This window comes from Chiloscyllium punctatum, chromosome 25 (genome assembly GCF_047496795.1).
Source record: "Chiloscyllium punctatum isolate Juve2018m chromosome 25, sChiPun1.3, whole genome shotgun sequence".
Classification (NCBI taxonomy): Eukaryota; Metazoa; Chordata; class Chondrichthyes; order Orectolobiformes; family Hemiscylliidae; genus Chiloscyllium; species Chiloscyllium punctatum.
In genome coordinates, this window is record NC_092763.1 from 58356065 (window position 1) to 58375577 (window position 19513).

General features: G+C 38.2%; 1 protein-coding gene across 2 annotated transcripts in view; it reads left to right on the forward strand.

Annotated features, from left to right (window-relative positions):
- The window catches only part of kdrl (kinase insert domain receptor like), a 210341-nt gene that overhangs the window by 138197 nt on the left and 52631 nt on the right, over positions 1-19513 (forward strand). For both annotated transcript variants that reach the window (XM_072595317.1, XM_072595318.1), the window contains exons 14-19: positions 2452-2598; positions 6402-6533; positions 7256-7362; positions 9635-9770; positions 11007-11111; positions 16651-16764. In XM_072595317.1, the coding sequence (XP_072451418.1) occupies positions 2452-2598; positions 6402-6533; positions 7256-7362; positions 9635-9770; positions 11007-11111; positions 16651-16764 (741 nt within the window). The remainder of the gene's footprint in view (positions 1-2451; positions 2599-6401; positions 6534-7255; positions 7363-9634; positions 9771-11006; positions 11112-16650; positions 16765-19513) is intronic.

Genomic DNA, 19513 nt, shown 5'->3' on the forward strand with positions numbered 1-19513 from the left:
GATTTGAGAGTCTAGGACCAGTGGCAGGAAGTCATTTATATTAGACAGAGATATGGAGGAATTTCTTCTTTCGGAGGATAGTCAAACTGTCATATTCTTTATCAAATAAATGCAAAAGCAACACTGGTGAGTGCATTCTTGTGTCAAAATATTAAATGGTCTCATGTTGGCCATCCTTATTGCATTTCAGCTTCACACCAAAAGACCAAAAGGAAAAAAGGAGTAGGGTATTCAGCTCCTGTGATGTTCAATAGGATTATAGATAATATTAATGTTTTAAATTGAAATTCAATTACAATAAAAATATTTGTAAAGCCATTAGTAATTTTCCATTAGTAATAAGTGCAGAATAGATTGAGGGTAGTGTTGTGTAGTTTTGAGCTCACGATGTAGAACTGTCCAAATAATAATGTAAATCAAAATGCTATCATATAAAGCTTAAAAATCTGAATTTGGTTTAGTAAAAGCTGGTATTATTAAGAACTAACCATAATGCTGTTCAATTGTTATAACAGCCTGCCCCTGCTTTCCAATAGAATAGTTCAGCACAGGATCAAGCCTCAGTATATTATTTCCTTACTCGCACTTTCCTGGACTTAACACTGACCCTTTTGGTACCACACTAGTAATAGCTTGCCTTCCTGATCTGTTTATTGCTACTTTCTGTTTTCTGCCTATTAAGCAATATTGAGTCTGTATTAATATATTTTCCCCCAGTACAATCCCCTCAAAATGTGTTGGACCTTAGCAAAAACATTCTGAATAGCCAAATATTCCACATCCACCAGTTCTCTTTTGTCCATGTTACAAATAACAGCTTTGAAAATCTCCAACAAGTTTGACAAATATGATTTCCCCTTCATAAATACTACTTGACACTACCTAATTTTATCAGTTGTCATTGGTAAATAGATTCTAACATTTTCTCTAGAGCAGAGGTCAAGTTAACAGATCTATAGTTCTCCATTCTTTCTTGTCCTCACTTCTTAAATAGTGAACTTATATTTTTGACCTTAGAGTTGCAGGAACATTTCCAGCATCTATAGAAATATGAAGGATAACCATCCATGCATTCAATATCTCTACTGCTATTTCCTTCAACAATCAAGTATGAAGTTCATCTGGTCCAGGGGATATAGCAATCTTCAATCCAGCCATTTTTTTCAACTACTACCTCTGTACTAAAACTAATATCATTTAGCTTTTTAATTACCCTTGATCTCTTAGTATTTCAGAGAAATTTTCTATACTAACTTGCACAAAGCCAGGCACAAAGTAATTATTTCGTATCTCTACCATTTCCCTGTTCTCCACTATAAATTCTCTTGCTCCCCTCCTCCCACCCCCACAGCAGTGGGTGCATATTTATCTTTGGTAATTTTTTTTCTTTTCACCTGTCAATAGAAGATTTATGTCTCTGCCTAGCATGCACTTGTATTCTTTCTTTCCTTTTCCTTGTCAGCTTTTTGACCTCCCTTTGAAAGGTTATAAATTGCTCCCAAGCCTTCCCACTCTTTCTGACAGTCTTATTAGACACCTCTTTTGATCTAATGAAATCTTGCACATATTTCACATTTCCCTTTAGGTGGTCATACTTAGCGGAATGTGTATTTGTGGTTTTATAGTGTTTCTTCACATACTAGTCATTGCCCGTCTGCCATCAAATGTTTTTGTATATTTTCCTAAACCATACCAGTCATCACACTTCTAATAACCTCATAGCTTCATTTGCCTGGATTTAAGTTCCTAGTTTCACCATGAGCTTTGTTGCATTCAAGTTTCATGTGAAATGGTCACTATAAAGCCTTCTTTACAGCAAAGCTTCTATTTAGATTTTTCCCATTACACACTACCAAATCCAAAACAGACTGATGCCTAGTTAGCTCCTCAACACACTTACCTGAATTGCATCTTATAAACAGTGCAGGAAATCATCCTCTGCAGCATTAGTGCTGATTTGGTGAACTTAAGCTACATGTAAATTAGTCATCCAGTATTATTATATTGCCCACATGAAATGCATCTCTAATTGCATAGTTTATAGTGAGCCCAACATCTATATTGAAGTTTAGTTTTCTATAAACAACTCCCAGCAATGTTTGTTTCCCTTCAGCTCCATCCACACAGATTCTACATCTTGATTCTTGAATCAAAGATCATTGCTTATTAATATACTGGTGTCATTTCTTCTTAGGAGTGCTTTCCCATCTCTTTTTCATTTTGCCTTCCCTTCTTAAACATAGAACCTACTTGGAGCTTCAGAAATCTCCTGGAATTAACCAAAATGCATCCAATAAAGAGAAAAATCTCTGCTTTTATCTCCTCCAGTGATCAAAACCAGTTTAGGAAACCACATTGAAATCACTTCAGTCAGAAAAAGAGAAGAGAACTGAAAAAAAAGTGTTAAATGTACAGTTGAAAATGGTTCATTTTTTTTCTCTATCATTGCAGCTAAGACCATCCCGATTCTTCAAAAGAACCTGACAGGGCAGGAGGTCAACAGCAGTGGCACTGTGATCCTGACTTGCGATGTCAGTGGACGACCACCTCCCAGCATCACCTGGTACAAAAATGAACAACAGGTTCTTCCAGCTTCAGGTGAATTACATGATATTTTCCAACTCTTTTTCTTTTTCTGAACAAAGTGCTAAAGCTAATAGGAGTGTATCCTTATTAATCTGAAAACTAATGGTCTTTTCAAACATGATAATTTTCTTATACGTTGGGTCTTGATGGTTCACCTTCCTTGGTAAGAAAAAACAAACTCCAAAATAATAAAAAGAGATTTCAAAGCTGATACTTTTTAAAGTTACATGTACTCACTTGTTTTTATGTGTATCGCTAAACAGTATTAGCTTCTTTTAAACATCTATCTTCTGTCCATCTGGAAGTGGTATTCAAGGCATGTGGAGCAGTTGTCAAGAGAATAACTGCCCTTTCACATGTGAAATGTATAGACAACAGAGCCTGGCAAATTTTTTAAAGCTTTAAAGTTCAGACAGTTGCTTTATTGCTGATGGTTTATATTCCAATGTCATATTCACCTTGAACTTTGAGAAACATTCCCATCTGTCTACGTAACAATAGTCACTGTGTTTCATGTTGCACAAAAAGTTTTCAAATCTTTTGATGTGATGGATGCTGAAGAAATACAGTTCTTAGTCACGGTATTTTTATACAATTTCAAAGCATAATAATGCACAAAATATCACATTCTTTTAAATTTCAATATTTCAATGTACACAAAAATCCAATGTCAGAAAAAGTTGCATAATTCCCAACAACTTCACCTTGATTAATTTATTCCTGTCAATCAATTTTTATTCATTTTCACCTTTATGGATTTTCTTCAGTTTTGTTTAAATTTCTATCAATAATTTTTACTCATATGTCCTCTGTTCAATAACATCTGGGGGTGAATCAGTGCACTTACAATGAGCAGCAGCATTGCAAAGATGTTTACTGAGTCTCTAACAAAGGAAACGCATCTTACTCTTAAGATAAATGTGTCAAGTCCATAAATTGTATCTTATGCCAATTTTTATGTCTTCCAGCATGTACTTTATAAATAAATCTGGTTTATGGGCAACCATAAAGTATAGAGTGCAGTATATAAACCAGATTGAGCTGTGGTTGCCTGAAAACAGATACAATTAACTTGTTTTTTAATTCATTCATGAGATGTGAGTTACGCCAGCTAGACCAGCATTTATTGTCCAACTTAATGGCCGAGAGGGCAGTTTACATTGCTCTGTGACTGAAGTCACATGCAGACCAGACAGCGTCCTTTCTTAAAGGTCATTAGTAAACCTGTGTACTTTTTCCCCAACAGTTGACAATGGTTTAATCATCATTAATTCTAGATTTTCATTGAATTCAAATTCCACCATCTGCCACAGTCAGATTTGAGCCTAGGGCCCCAGAATATTATATAAATCTCTGGATTAATAGTCAAGCAACAATACCATTAAGCCATCACCTCCCCTTGCAAGCCAAAGGTTTATGTTGTACTGTGGCATAACAATAAGGAAGGCCTTTGATTAAATCCTCAATCTCTACCAAGGTACCTGACTTCAGCCAGACTTCGAGTACAGATGCAATAAGTTGCCTCAACAGTTCAGGGTTGGAGGAAGGAAACATTAGTAAACATCCCTATGATTGATGGCTGGGTAGTATGGATGTTTGGAGGCCAACTCAGAACTAGAAATCAACTGCGCTATGAGGCCTTCTTTAGTTAAATTACTTAGATTATATTGTAATCACTGTACAGTCTCCAACACAAAAAACCCCTCTAACCGTGGAACTGCCATTAGCTGAGTTCAGCGCATTCTGCAGAAGTGAAAAGAAAAAATGGACAAGAGGAGGAGGTTTGCTGATGGTGAAACTGTGCAACAATGCTATTTTTTAAAAATTATGCTGAGATTCTGTCCTAGCCTAGGAATTTTTTAATGATTATTTTAAGACATCATTAATGAACAGTATAAAAACATTTGAATCACAGACACGGTTTGGCTTTCACACTCACCTCAGATCTATGCGTGTTTTCTCCCAAATAATTTCCTTTTATGTAGCACCTTAATAAGATGCTATGAAAATGCCATGCAGTCTTCATAGTGCAATAAATCATGACAGAAAATAAGTAGGAAAGAATTTTTTAAACACTGCATTAAAATATTGGATGCCTGTTTAATTATCAAGGATATTTAATTGGCTTCCCATAATATTAAGCACTGATACTTTTATCAAGAAGCATCATGTTTGCCCCAGGATGTAAAATGTGGCCAATTGGCCTATTTCCACACTCTTCTGTATGTTAGGATACATTTTCTTCCAGATGCACTTCAGTCCCCTCGTCACTCAATCATGTGACCAATTCTTTTGTGCCTAAAAATTCCATGTTGACATGATATGAAGGACATCAGATTCCCACTACTAATTCTTCTTCAGCAACTGTTGCTCCCATGTATTGGAAAAGCAAGCATCAGATGAGAACATGATCAAAGTTAATCACACTCAATATTGACTATCAAGATCGATGTATAAATAATAGCTATGTGAGGAAGGCATCGGAAAGTGTAACCAACAAGGACAAATGCTAATCAGAAAAAGATAGTAGATGTTTAGTAGCGATAAATTATGGATGAAGAAAATAAGACAGATCTATGACAGTGTAGCCTGCGAGTGAGCACTTGAGTAAAACATTATAGGACCACAGTTTACAAAATACCACTATTAATATAAGCATACAGTACAATGCATTCATTTGGTATTCCTACATCTATAATTTTAATTAAATTTATACAAATGGCCGCAGACATAGGAGTGTTAGTGAATAATAGTGATTTTGAGCTTTATAAGACATAAGGAAAGATGACAATGATGAATATTATGGGTTTTGGAGGATTCTTAAAGCAAGAGAGCTGGTTGAAAGGCAGGTAAAATCAATGATTGCAGATGCTGGAAACCAGATTCTGGATTAGTGGTGCTGGAAGAGCACAGCAGTTCAGGCAGCATCCAAGAGGCAGAGCAAGCCAAAATTGCAATCCTGGAGAGTGGGATCTAAACAACTAAAAGCACATGTGCCAATGATGGAGCAGTAGGCTGAAGAAGCTGGAGTCAAAGAACAGAGATTTTGCATGAGTTGTACCATTGGACATGCTTATGGGATTGGGAATAGGCAAGATTAGAGAAACTGAAACACAAGGATGAAAATCTTATTTATATTGGAGGGTGACTTTGTGATGGAGAAAATATGATATTGATACTTAACCCATGGTTTATTAGAGCACCAAGGTTGTGAACTATGGATGCACTGATCCGGTTAAAATAAATAAATTAATTGTCCTCTGTTAAACTAATAGACAAGGGAATGTCATAAGAACACAAAATATACTTGCCTTGTGAACAAATATCAAGTGAGAATAAGATTTGAGTTGGCTGCAATGTTGCCTTATAGTCTCATAGTCATTACCAAGGTCAGTAATATAAACAACAGACATTTAAGGAAGGCATCAGAAAATTTAAGAAAGGCATCACTACAAGACGACACGGTTAGACAGAGTATTACATTCTGCAATTTCCAGGCTCATGTCTATTGAGAAATAAAAGGTAAGCCTTTTGGGAAATTTAGACAAGGTACTGTAAATGAATAGCAATTATATTTCAGTATATGCATAGAATACCTGCAGAAAATATCATCATTTATTTAGAGCTTAGAATTATTCTATGATTCTAACATTGTTTTATTTGTATTATAAATAGCTATGGAATCAAGTTCCATGGTTTGAAACAAGAATGAAGATTTTATTTGTGACTGTTTATGTACCACTTATGAAGACCGACAGTTGCAAGACATCTTTAAATACTAATATCAAAAAATGTGATTTCTTTCCTAAATTTAGGTATTTTTTTGGAATCAGGAAACAAAACTTTAATCATTGAAAGAGTCAGATATGATGATGAAGGAGAATACAAATGCAAGGCCACCAATGAGCAGGGAAGTGTTGAAACCTCAGCATATGTATCAGTCCTAGGTACGGATCTGCAAGCATGTTCTTTCTCTGTTTGAGCAAAATGTGGGTGTTAGACCATGGCAGCGAAATGTTCCTCTTTCATTATGTTCACATAATTTAAATGGTGAAAAGGGGGGGATAATGCTCACATATACACAAACTCGCATATGGTACGCTCAAGCGCACATCCAATGCTTTTGCAAAAAATGCTAATCTACACTCTAGTATCACAATAGTTTTCCTATAATTATAGCTAAAGCCACTATTTTATGAACTTCATTTAAAGATCGTCCAAACCTCAAAAGTTGACACCAGTCTACAAGTAATTTTTTCAGAATTCAGAAATAAATAAAGAATTTGATGTATTCAGTCACTGTTAACAAATGACCCATATATTTTGTGCTTTGCATCATCCTAGAATTTGCACACATATGTATTCTGTTTCTATTCTTTTTAAAGAGTGTCTTTAGGTGTCTTGGTAATACTGCTTTTGCAATGAAAACTTTAAATAATTATCAAGATTTAATAGTTACATTTAATAGTTAAAGCTTCTCTTACAACAAATGCGCACATTCAAAGGGAAGAAGTTATCACTAAATTAGGTTAAAGACTATTCTATGCTACATTTTGGGTTCATATGACAGTAGATTCAGAACTGTGTCTGTAACTATTAATAACTTAATGCTGGGCTATATTAAAACTTAATCCATTGACAATGGCAACTTTTTGACTCCTTTTTTCAGGGTCTGAGGAGAAATCCAACCTGGAACTGATCATTTTGGTCTGTACTGGGGTAGCAGCCACACTCTTCTGGCTTTTGCTCACACTTTTTATACGTAAACTCAAAAAGGTAAGGGTATAAATAATTTTTCTAGTTGCCACATTTATTTTGCATCATGAAACAAAGGATTAAGATGTTAGATGAGGAAAACATGCACAGAATTATGACTGGTTGGAGGTGCAATTGCTTCAAACTGCGATCAGTTCCAGAAAACAACATCAGAAACTTTCCCAAGACCTAAACATACACTACTAATTTGTTAGTGAATTACAAGTTTCAACACAGTATTTTATGTATTGTACTTAGTAAAATAGAAATATTCTTATCTATTTGTTCCACTTTCTCCCTTTATTTCTTAAGAGTGTGGCACTGGTCTCCATGTATCTGGAAATTTGCTTATAATACTCACATCTGACTGAGAATATTTTGCATTCAAGTCATTCTGCAGATTGTAAACCAGGCTAACACTTTTGGAGAAGCCATCTTTTGGTTTAGACATTGAAGGTCTGCCTCATCTAAGATGCTGTGAAAGTATTCTAGGAAGGAAAGTGGACCCCTCTCTAGTATCCCAGCCAGCACTTATCCCTCAATCAGTGCCAAGAATTAGTTTTTTAAAAAATAATTATTTTAGATGTTGATTATGGATAATTGCACAAATCATTTGCCTCTTTCTTTTTTTATAGCAATGAAGGATGTTGTGAAACTTGAAAGGGTTCAGAAAAGGTTTACAAGGATGTTGCCAAGGTTGGAGGATTTGAGCTATAGGAAGAGGCTGAATAGGCTGGGGCTGTTTTCCCTGGAGCGTTGGAAGCTGAGAAGTGAACTTAGAGAGGTTTATAAAATCATGAGAGGCACGTATCGGATAAAATAGACAAGGTCTTTTCCCTGGGGTGGAGAGTCCAGAACTAGAGGACATAGGTTTAAGTTGAGAGGGGAAAGATTTAAAAGAGACCTAAGGGACTTTTTCACGCAGAGGATGGTGTGTGTATGAAACGAGCTGACAAAGTGGGGAAGACTGATACAATTACATCATTTAAAAGGCATCGGGGTAGGTATTTGAATAGGAAAGGTTTGGAGGAATATGGCCAAATGGGACTAGATTAATTAAGGATATCTGGTTGGCATGGACGAGTTGGACCCAAGGGTGTGTTTCCATGCTGTACATCTCTATGACTCTGTGACTACATTTCACAGATGCTTGTTTGGCTGTAAACACTTTGGAGTGTCCTGATGTTGTAATACAGGTTATTCCTTCCTATAGTGGCTGGGTTCCCTCAGGTACTAAATTCCAAATGATCACTCACCTAACCTTAACTAATACATCGTGGTTCGTTTTGCTGAAACAAGGTTCACTTCTACACACCCGATCTTTAAACTTCCATAAGATATGCCCCGATTTTCTAGGCTCAGTCAGTGAAACACTTTTCGTAGGCTTGTTCATCTCCAGGATGCTACGTGGTCCAAACAGCAGGTGATTAACTGTGATAAGTCTGCCATAGTATAACATTGCAGCACCCCTTGCAATGCCTTGAAATTTGAAATGTATTATTTTAGAAATCTCACATGGTATTTGTTGGTGGGAGAGGAGGGCGGCTTCTACAGCATCTTCCCATCTCTCAACTCTTCACATTAAACAGAATTTTGAAGTTCAGTTTTATTGCAGCATAGATCATGGAAAACACAATAGATGCCTTTTTTCTAGTATGTACGTAACCCATAAAGTGAATGGAAATTTCACATCAACCTCCACTTTTAGCAGTAATTTGAAAGGCCACTAACACTGCCCACTTCAGTTTGGTTATAAATCAGAGAAAATCTATTTCTGCAGATGTTGACAGCCTATTCAACTACATGGGCAAGGCTTACTCATATTCACAGGTGTACAAACGTCCAATGGGATTCATTAATTCAATATGGCAATTCCAGGTGAACTTTTTATAGTGCAGGTATGCCAAAACCATGGTTATGGTGACCCCACTGCTAACGTGGCTTAACTTTAACTCAGTTAAAAATCACACAACACAAGATTATAGTTCAACTGGTTTAATTGGAAGCACTAGCTTTTGAAGCGCTGATCTTTCATCAGGCGACTGGTGAAGGATCAGCACTCTGAAAGCTAGTGCTTCCAGATAAACCTGTTGGACTATAACCTGGTGTTGTGTGATTTTTAACTTAGTCCACCCCAGTCCAACACCAACTTCTCCACATCATAACTTTAATTCAACATGGATCAGAGGTCAAAGCCAGCATTTTCCAGAAACTGAACTGTTCACTAATACATTCAGTGGAGTCTTTCCTTGCTAAAAACACTGATTAACAATAGTTCATAATATCTTTGCAGCCAAGTTCTGGGGATGTTAAATCTGGATATCTGTCCATCATAATGGATCCGGATGAAGTACCACTGGATGAGCAGTGTGAGCATCTAGCATATGATAGCAGTAAATGGGAGTTTCCTAGGGACAGACTCAGGCTTGGTAAGTACAACACACTACAGACAGGATCTTCTGAAAGTTGCAATAATATAATTTAGGGAAGGAAATATTCTTGAGACCAAGCATCAGTTTGTTTTTGACATTTACAATTTACATTTCAATCAGAGTTCACTACTTCAAAACATTCACCCAGAGCAATTCTTGCTTTAGTAGTGGCATTGACTTCTGGACTCAGCTCAACATTTCCTCCTCTAACTTATTGGGATGGAACTAATGAACTTGGTCACATAACGAAATGGAGAAAATGGACTCATCTAATAGGTGGAATCTTGTTGAGGGGATCAAGGTCTCACCTGCCTACTGCAGAGCTGGTAAGAGGCCTGTGTGACCTCTTTTACTACTCGACACTTTATCTTAGCCAAAAGGCCAAGAAGGGCTTCAAGAGTGTTTACTGAGCCATACATCAGTTTGGCAAGTGAAGCCACCAGCAGGCCTTTCTCCAGAATCAACACCCTTGAGGCAGAAGTCTCAGCTTCAGAATGTACTCAACAGCTACTGGGAATTTATGCTGTAAACCTGTTCACAAGATGGACGCGAAGCCAACATTTTATTTTTCCATCCCTAATTGCCCAAACAACAGTTAAGAGCTAATCTCATTGCTATTGGATTGAAGTCTATTTAAATACTGGACTTTTTAATTCCCTGCCCTAATCCCCTTATAGCCACTTCTCTGTGATGTCCATAACATTGTTCTCACCAATTTCAATCTGCACTACAAGCTCATTTATCTTGTTTCATATACTAGATGCATTTAAATACAACACACACAGTCCTGTATGTACCACGCCTCTTCTCATAGTTGTCCCTGATCTGCTGTGCCTCAAATTAGATTCTTGACTCCTATCACACTCTGTGTCCTATTACTCATTATGGAAGCTTTAATAACCTTTCCACCCTTTTAACTTGTGACCGCCCTATTTAGTCCTTCCGCTAGGATCCTGGTTCCAGGTTCACAGGAACATGCACCCGAATTCCTTGGACTTTACTTTATCTTCAATAAGGCAAAGCAGCATGTACACTTCATTGTTTAGGTCAACTAATTAATGAATCGTTTTTATGTCTAATCAATTTTAGGAACATAGCATCTTTATTGACTTTACTTCATTTTTTAATAGTTCCAAATCTTTTACATTGAATTGTATTTTTCTGCTGGTACAAGTGTACACATTGATCTAAGGATATATCTATTGTGAACTGAACCTGTTTCTCTTTACACAGGCAAAACACTGGGGCTTGGTGCATTTGGCAAAGTGGTAGAGGCATCTGCTTTTGGGATTGACAAGTCTTCAACATGTAAAACAGTGGCTGTAAAAATGCTGAAAGGTACATTTCTGCTTCCTCATTAATTATGGATTTAATGCAGACATTGCAGGTATTAACATCAGCTGTCTACAAAGTAGTCTCCATCTAACAACAAACATTTTCTGTCAGTTTAACTGGGCATTGGGCTGTCCCAGCTTCCAGTCTCCTACTGCATCCTTCTCAACTAACTCACTGATGGAGAATTAAGTGATGAGTAAAAATACCTGTGGACATAGGGACGGCAGAGAATTGGAGATTTCCTCGCTGCATTGGAATTGAAGGAGAATCAATTATTTTTTATTTGGACAATTAGCAGGAGTTCTTTTCACAAGGTTGTGGAACTTAGCCGGCAATACATCTAACCTCCATGTAACCTCCATGTATCTGCAACTTGTTTATTTAGAAGAGGTGAGAGCAAGATTTGGACGTCAGAATGCCATAAGATTCAGAGATTGTGGTCACCGAAAGGATATAATTGACAACCCGTAGGATAGCTGTAGGCAAATTCTTGCATAGACTCCCTGCAGTGTGGAAATAGGCCCTTCAGCCTAACAAGTCCACAGTGACCCTCTGAAGAGTAACCCACCCAGACCCATTCCCCTACCCTATTATCCTATATTTGCCTCTGACTAATGCACCTAACCTACACATCCCTGAAAACTATGGGGAATTTAGCATGGCCAATTCACCTAACTTGCACATCTTTGAATTGAGGGAGAAAACCAGAGCGCCTGGAGGAAACCCACACAGACACAGGGAAAATGCGCAAACTCCACACAGACGGCCGCCTGAGGCTGGAACCAAACCTGGATCCCTGGCGCTATGAGACTGTAGTGCTAACCACTGAGCCACCTTGCCAGTGCAATTGCTTTTTTGTCACATACTTGAATGCATTCAGTATATGAAACAAGATAAATGAGCTTGCAGATAAGATTGAAATTGGGAGATATGATGTTTTGAGTATGACAGAGATGTGGCTGCAAGGGGATTGGGGTGGGAACTAAATGTCCAAGGATACATGCCCTACTGATAGAACAGATGGCAGAGAAGGTGGGGTTTTCTTGTCAGTAAGAAATGAAATTAAATCAATAGCAAGAAGTGACATAAGAGGTGGAATCCATAGAATCTGTGTGGGTAGAGCTGAGAAACTGCAACGGCAAAAAAGATCCTGATGGGAGTTATGCACAAGCATCCTATAAGTAGTCAGGATGTTGGGGAAGCAAATAAATCAGGAGATAGAAAAGACATTTAAGAAAGGCACTATTACGATAATCATGGGGGACTTCATTATACAGGTGGACTGGGAAAATAAGGTTGGTTGCATCGCAAGAAAAGTAATTCATGAAATGTTTACCAGATCTTTTTATTTGGAGCAGCTTATGGTAGATCCCACTCGGGAATTCAGGAAATTCAGGATTTGGTGATGTGCAATGAGGCAGACTTAATGAGGGAGCTTAAGGTGAAGGAACCATGAGGGTAAAGTCACCACAATATAATAGAATTTTTCCTACAGTTTGAGTGAGAAAACATTGATTCAGATGTAACAACATTACAGTTGAAATATAGGTAACTACAAAGATGAGGAAGGAGCTGGCTAGGGTAGATTGGAAGAGGAGCCTCACAGGGATGATGGTAGAACAGCAATTGCAAGTTTTCTGGGAATAATTCGGAAGGAGCAGCAGAAATTCATCTCACAGAAGAAGAAGCATACTGAGGGGAGGATGAGGCAACCATGGCTGACAAAGGAATTCAGAGACATCATAAAAGTCAAAGGAAAAGCATACAACATGGTGAAGATTAGTGAGGAAAGCTTTTAAAAACCAACAGATGACAATTAAAAAGCAATATGGGGGAAGAAGATGAAGTATGAGAGTAAGTTAGCTAGTACTATAAAAGAAAATTGCAAGAGATCTTTTAGATATATAGAAGATAAGAGAGAGGCAGGAGTGGACATTAGACCACTGGGAAGTGAGCAGAAAAGATCTGAAGTTGTATAATCACCCAGCCTAGTTGGCTACACCCCAAGGTTCTGAAGGGGAAAGCTGAGGAAATTGTGCAGCTGATTTTTCAGGAATCATTGGAGTCAGTGAGGATTCCAGAGGACTGGATAATAAATAATATTACATCCCTGTTTAAAAAAGGATGGAGGCAGGAGGCAGGAAACTATGGGTTAGCCTGACCTCAATCTTTGGTAATATTTTAGAGTCCATTACTTAGGAAGAGGTTATGGAGTACTTAGAAGTACATTATAAAATAGGACTGAGTCAGCATGGCTTCATGAAGGAGATGATATACCTGACAAATCTATCAGAATTCTTGGAGGAGGTAACGAAAAATTGAGAAAAAGGAGAGCCAATGGATGTAATTTATTTAGATTTCCAAAAGGCTTTTGATAACGTGCTGCACTGGAGGCTACTAAATAAAATAAGAGCCCATGATGATAGGGGAAAGGCATTCGCATGCATAAAGGGTTGGCTGACCTGGCAGAGAATGGGTATAAAAGGGGTGTTTTTCAGGATGGCAGCCAGTGACTAGTGGATTTCCACAGGGGTCAGTTTTGAGCCAACAATTATTCATTTTATATATTTACAATCCAGACAAAGGAACTAGGAGTATTGTTGCTAAGTTTGAAAATCACACAAAGAGAGGTGGAGGGACGGGTGGAATTGCAGAATTGGGAAGGTTGCAGGAGGACTTAAGACCATAGGAGCAGAAATTCAGCCATTTGGTCCATCAAGTCTGCTCTGCCATTTGATCATGGCTGATAGGTTTTTCAATTCCATTTTCCCACTTTCTCCCTGTACCTTTTGATCTCTTTGGCAAGCAAGAGCTTATCTATCTGTGTCTTAAATATATTCAATAACTGGCCTTGACAGATCTCTCTGGCAATTAATTCCTCACCACTCTCTGGTAAAGAAGTTTCTCTTTATCTCTGTTCTAAAGGGTCTTCCCTTTACTCGAAGGCTGTACCCTTGGGCCCTTGTCTCTCCTGTCAATGGAAACATCTTCCCAACATCCACTCTGTCCAGACCATTCAGTATTCTGCAAGTTTCAATTAGATCCCTCCTCATCCTTCCAAACTCCATTGAGTATAGTGCCAGAGTCCTCAAATGTTCAGGTGAGGAGACTGGACAAAGAAGTCGTAGATGGAATACAATGTGGGAAAGTGTGAGGTTATAAACTTAGGTAAGAAGAATAGAGGCATACACTATTTTCCTAAACGGGGAAAGGCTTTAGAAGTTTGTAACATGACATGGGAGTCCAAGTTCATGGATCTCTTGAGGTTAACATACAGGTTCAGCTGGAAGTCAGAAAAGCAAATGCAATGTTAGAATTTGTTTCAAGAAGGTTTCCATACAACAGCAGAGATGTATAAAGCTCTGGTCAGACTGCATTTGGAATATTGTGAGTAGCACTGGGCTCTGTATCTAATGAAGGATGTGTTGCTCCAAAGGACATTTTTTACAAGAATAATCCTGAGGATAAAGGGCTTATCATTTGAGGAGTGGTTGAGAACTTTGAGTGTGTACTTGATGGAGTTTAGAAGGCTGAGGGTGAATCTCATTGAAATTTACAGGATACCGAGAGGCCTGGATAGAGTGGGTGTGGAATAGATGTTTCCACTAGTAGGAGGCACTAGGGCCCAAGGGCACAGCCTCAGAGTAAAGGGATGATCCTTTAGAACTGAGATTGGGAGGAATTTCTTCAGCCAGAGGGTGAGCAATCTGTGGTATTCATTGCTGCAGAGGGTTGTGGAGGTCAAGTCATTGAGTGTATTTAAAATAGAGTTAGATAGGTTCTTGATTAGTGACAGAATTAAGGACTATAGAGAGAAGGCAGGAGAATGGGGTTGAGAAATACATCTTATGATTGAATTGTGGAGCAGACTGATTGGCTGAATGGCCTGATTCTGCTCCTGTATCTTATGGTCACATCCCAGATTCTCTGGAGGGGAATCTAATCCAATAACTTAACTGAAGAGTGTCACAGATAGTAAGTTTTAGATGCCATCTAAAAATTGACTTTATACTAGTAAAGTGGTGGAAACTAGAAATATAGGGTTAAAGTTTTTTTTTAAAAAATAGCTTTTAGATATTAGCTAAATTCATTCCTGTAATAAGGATTATTTTCAGTGGCAAGGTGACACTGAATTTTCCAGCATCAATGATTAGTGATATATCAATGCAGAGCAGAAAATTGATCCATAGCACCCTCCCCTATCCTGACTTGCAGCAATCTTTCATGTATCAGACACATTAGCTAGTGACTTCTATCCTTGTTGGTGGTGAACTGAGAAGCAGGAAGGGTTTTGTTTCTGTGGGTTGTTATTGTACTGTAATGATGCCACTTTTACACCTCCAACAGGGAGGTGTACTGGGAGTAACATTTCCTTCAAGCTGCATCACTGCCCTCACACACAGCCATGCCAAGGTTCCACACATGGTGATCCAGTTCTGGAAGACTCACAGACAACATTCTAGCCCACCACCAACTGTGGCCTCCAGTTGACCATGTAAATGTCTCCTCCCACCTCCACAGGGAATGAACCGGTTGTTGCTGTGTAGCATAGAGGGAAGCTCAACATATGCAGAGGGCTGGTCACCTCTGGGGGTGGAAGGATTTGGGGGGGGGGGTAGGATGAAATGAGGTGAAGTGGGGAGTAGGAAACAATTCTCCATTAAAAAATGCATTCAGTTTAGGATTGAGAAACTGGGCATTAGGAATGAGGAGATCCATTGAGAGCAACCTCCCCCAAGTCACTGTGCCTCTCTCCTTGCAACTACCCCACAACTACCCACATTACTGATCCATGCCTGCCTTCAGGCCTGTCCTTCTGGCAGCAGCCATGCTGTTACTGTTGCTCTCAAGAGCTTCCAGCCTTTGGTTTACCTGCAACTCTCTGTAAGTAGGACTCCACCCCCAGGGTCTTGATTAGAGGGGAAGGCCCATATATCAGTGACCTCTCCAGTGCCAGATTGGAATGTGATTCAGCAAGCTATCCCTAAAAAAGGCATTGTGACTCTCTCATCCACTCTCCATCTTGCAGGCGAAAGTCCTGATACCTCAATAAGAATGCACCAACTCACTATGCAGGTGGTGAGGAATGCCATCCTGCTATAGGGGAAAATGAAAATAGATCAATGGATTAGTTATTTCCAGATCACTCTCTGATTAAGGCAAGCCTGACGACAGCTGAGAAATGGATGCCTCATACGGTCGAGAGACAGGGAGAATTGTGGAATTTAAACTATCAACTTTTCTTCACGACAAATTAGAAAACATATTCTGGCCATTCCATATTTGAATGTTAACTTATTAACCATGTATTGTTAATATATTGTTTGGAATTTATTACTGTTCATAAAATTATCTCGATATTTATATTTAGAAGAAATGAGATCAAGGCTAAATCTTGAGTAAATCTAAACTTTATCATTTCCTGGTTCTGTTATCATTCTAAAAACAAAATTGCAACCTTGGCTTTTTAACCTTGCTTTGAAGACAGATCAAACAACACGTTTCCTAGTCTATGAATTCATTCAACCTCATTCTTTAACAGAAGGCGCTAGCACAAATGAATGCAAAGCTCTCATGTCAGAGCTGAAAATTCTTATTCACATTGGCCACCATCTGAACGTGGTGAACATGCTGGGAGCCTGTACCAAGCCTGGAGGTAAGGACTAAAGACCCCTTGTATGCTAAAGCACACAAAAAGTTTGTTGGATTCCCAGAGCTACTCACTTAGATGAAATAGCCCTCCTTTCTATAGACACACTTCCACTTTTGACTTGGGGCAATTAGTAATGAAGATGTGAATAAGATTCCTTCTAAAGTACTCCACAAGTTTATTCATTTGATTCTAAATAAAAAAAACCTGCCTATTTTCTTCAGTGTTTGTTTCCTAACTTGAAATGAGACATGGGCTTTCTTTCTCATGAAGGTGAGGTTAATCAATTATATAAATTGTTTGCTTCACTGTAGTTTCAGATAATGGGTGTCTCTGACCTAGTTCACAGCCAAACAATTAAAATTTAACAAAATTCAATATAGTATTTGTGCACAACAACAGATCTCCAGTTAAGTTTCATATTCAGCTTCAGAACATCAATTTCTAAACCTTTGGCTCCAATGTTCATTTTAGGATTTGTGAGGAGTAAAGTTCAAAAGGAGAATCCATGCAACATTTTCATCATGCAGTTTACCAAGAATAGCAGAGATAATGGAACAGAAATTGTTGCAATACACCTACAAACCTATCAGTTTAGATGTGGAATAAATTGTACCCAACCTGTGCAGGGACTAAGCGCACTGTCAAAACTGCACTGTCAAACCTTTTCCAGATATTGCTCACACAATTGGTCACCACATGAGCAGCGCACACATTGAACCTACTATGCTTAGTGTTTTCCAATAGCTCTTCCAGCCACCATCCGGTAATATGTTTTTGACACTCTTTATCAAAAGCACCTTCTGATTGAAGCAGAGGGAGTGGAGTACTCCTCCACTGCAGTGATTGTAACGAGGTCAGCCAACTACACTTGAGTAAAGCTAAACTTTATCATTTCCTTGTTCTGTTTTCATTCTAAGAATAGAATTGTAACCTTGGCTTTTTAAACCCTGCTTTGTAATCCGATCAAACAACGCATTTCTTATTCTATGAATTCACTTCAACCTCACTCTTTAACAGAAGGCACTGGCACAAATGAATGCAAAGCTCTGATGTGTTCATAGAATGTGAGTTCCCTGATTGGAGCTGTTAATCTGATCCAATCAGAAATCTTGGTTGACAGAGATAAATGGGAATGTGTAAGGTTCTGTTCACTCTGAAAGCTGGCTCTGAGGATGCCAGACCAGTGTCAAATACAATGCACGTCTAAATAAAGGGTGACTTGGTGAAGGGTTACTGGCCTCTGAGGAGTTATTCATCTATCGTGCCACAAGAGTCACAGTCATCCTCACCACCCACCTATAATTTTCATTCTTATGCCAGGAATTTGCCTCAATTGCCAAAGTGAGGGGGCAAAGAGACCTCATTCAGATGATGCCTGAGAATCAACTCATGTCAACCCATGGTCTTTTTGCTTTAGCTGCAGGCAGTCTCCACAAGCCCAAATTTATGTCTGAAAATGAATGCCAAGGAATTTTGTTGAACTGCACTAGAGAATTATAGCATGACGTTATGGTCACAGGACAGAGGAGACCATTTTGACCCTTCAAAATGACATGGAGCACATTTCTTTTAATATCAATTGAATAACAACAACCATGTTTTTTTTCTTGGAAAAGCTCAGCAGGTCTGGCAGCATCTGAGGTAGGGTCACTGGACCCGAAATACTAATTTTGATTTCTCCCTACAGATGCTGCCAAACCAGTTGAACTTTTCCAGCAATCTCTGTTTTTGTTTTGGATTTCCAGCATCAACAGTTCTTTCCATTTTTTTTTTGTTTTCTTTCCTGTTTATTTTATCAGTGCAATCAAATTACAATCAATCACTATACTTAAAGTTTATTTTTATTAAATGCTCAAAATTTTTCTGACATGGACTTTTTGTGTGATTAATATGAGAAAAACAACCAAAAAAATTAGTAAGTTATTATATATTTCACAAAATGAATCTGCTGAGTTTTAGCAGGAAGGCACATGGACCAGGAAAGTTTGAGGTTTCATTTCCACTCTGTTTGCTCGCCTCAGTGTGTTAGTAAGAATGTTACAACTGGTCAAAGAGCTAAAACTAAAGAGGGGAAAATCAGTTTGAATTCCTTACTCCCGATCATTATCAGGAAATCTCAGCTGTAAAATGCTCGTATGCAGCATTAAGAGAGAAAAGGATTTATCTTGATTGTTACCTCCCTATTGGCTTGTCCTCAACCACCCATATAAAATAGAATTATTTTTGAGTTCTGACAAAAAGGTCATCACCTTTAAATGTTAACTCTATTTCACTCTCCAGTGATGCCTCTGATCTGCTGAGAATTTCCAGCATTTTCTGTTTTCATTGCAGATTTCTGTTAACTGCAGATTTTTACTTTGGGAACAGATGAGCAATCCACCTGCTCACCAACCTTCAACATGCTGCCTAATATTTTCTTTCGGCCATTTGGGAATGGGAGTAACCTTCTGTAGTGTTTACCACAATCAAGTTGGAGAAAGAAAGAAAACTTATCATGTAGAGATCATTACATTCTCTTGTACTTTTTTGTACAACCTCTGTCAATATTAAAGGTTTCTGCTCTGCTATTGAGTGATGAGGTCAGTGACTACTAGTAATTACTCATTATCAAACATATACCCCTGATATTCTGATTGATGAATTCAGAAAAACAATTCCTCACATATAGCACGCCATCAGCATCATGAATAGTATGTTCTTGTGGTTCTTTCCTCAAGCACAGCCTGTCCATTTAGGAAGGAAGAAATGTTTT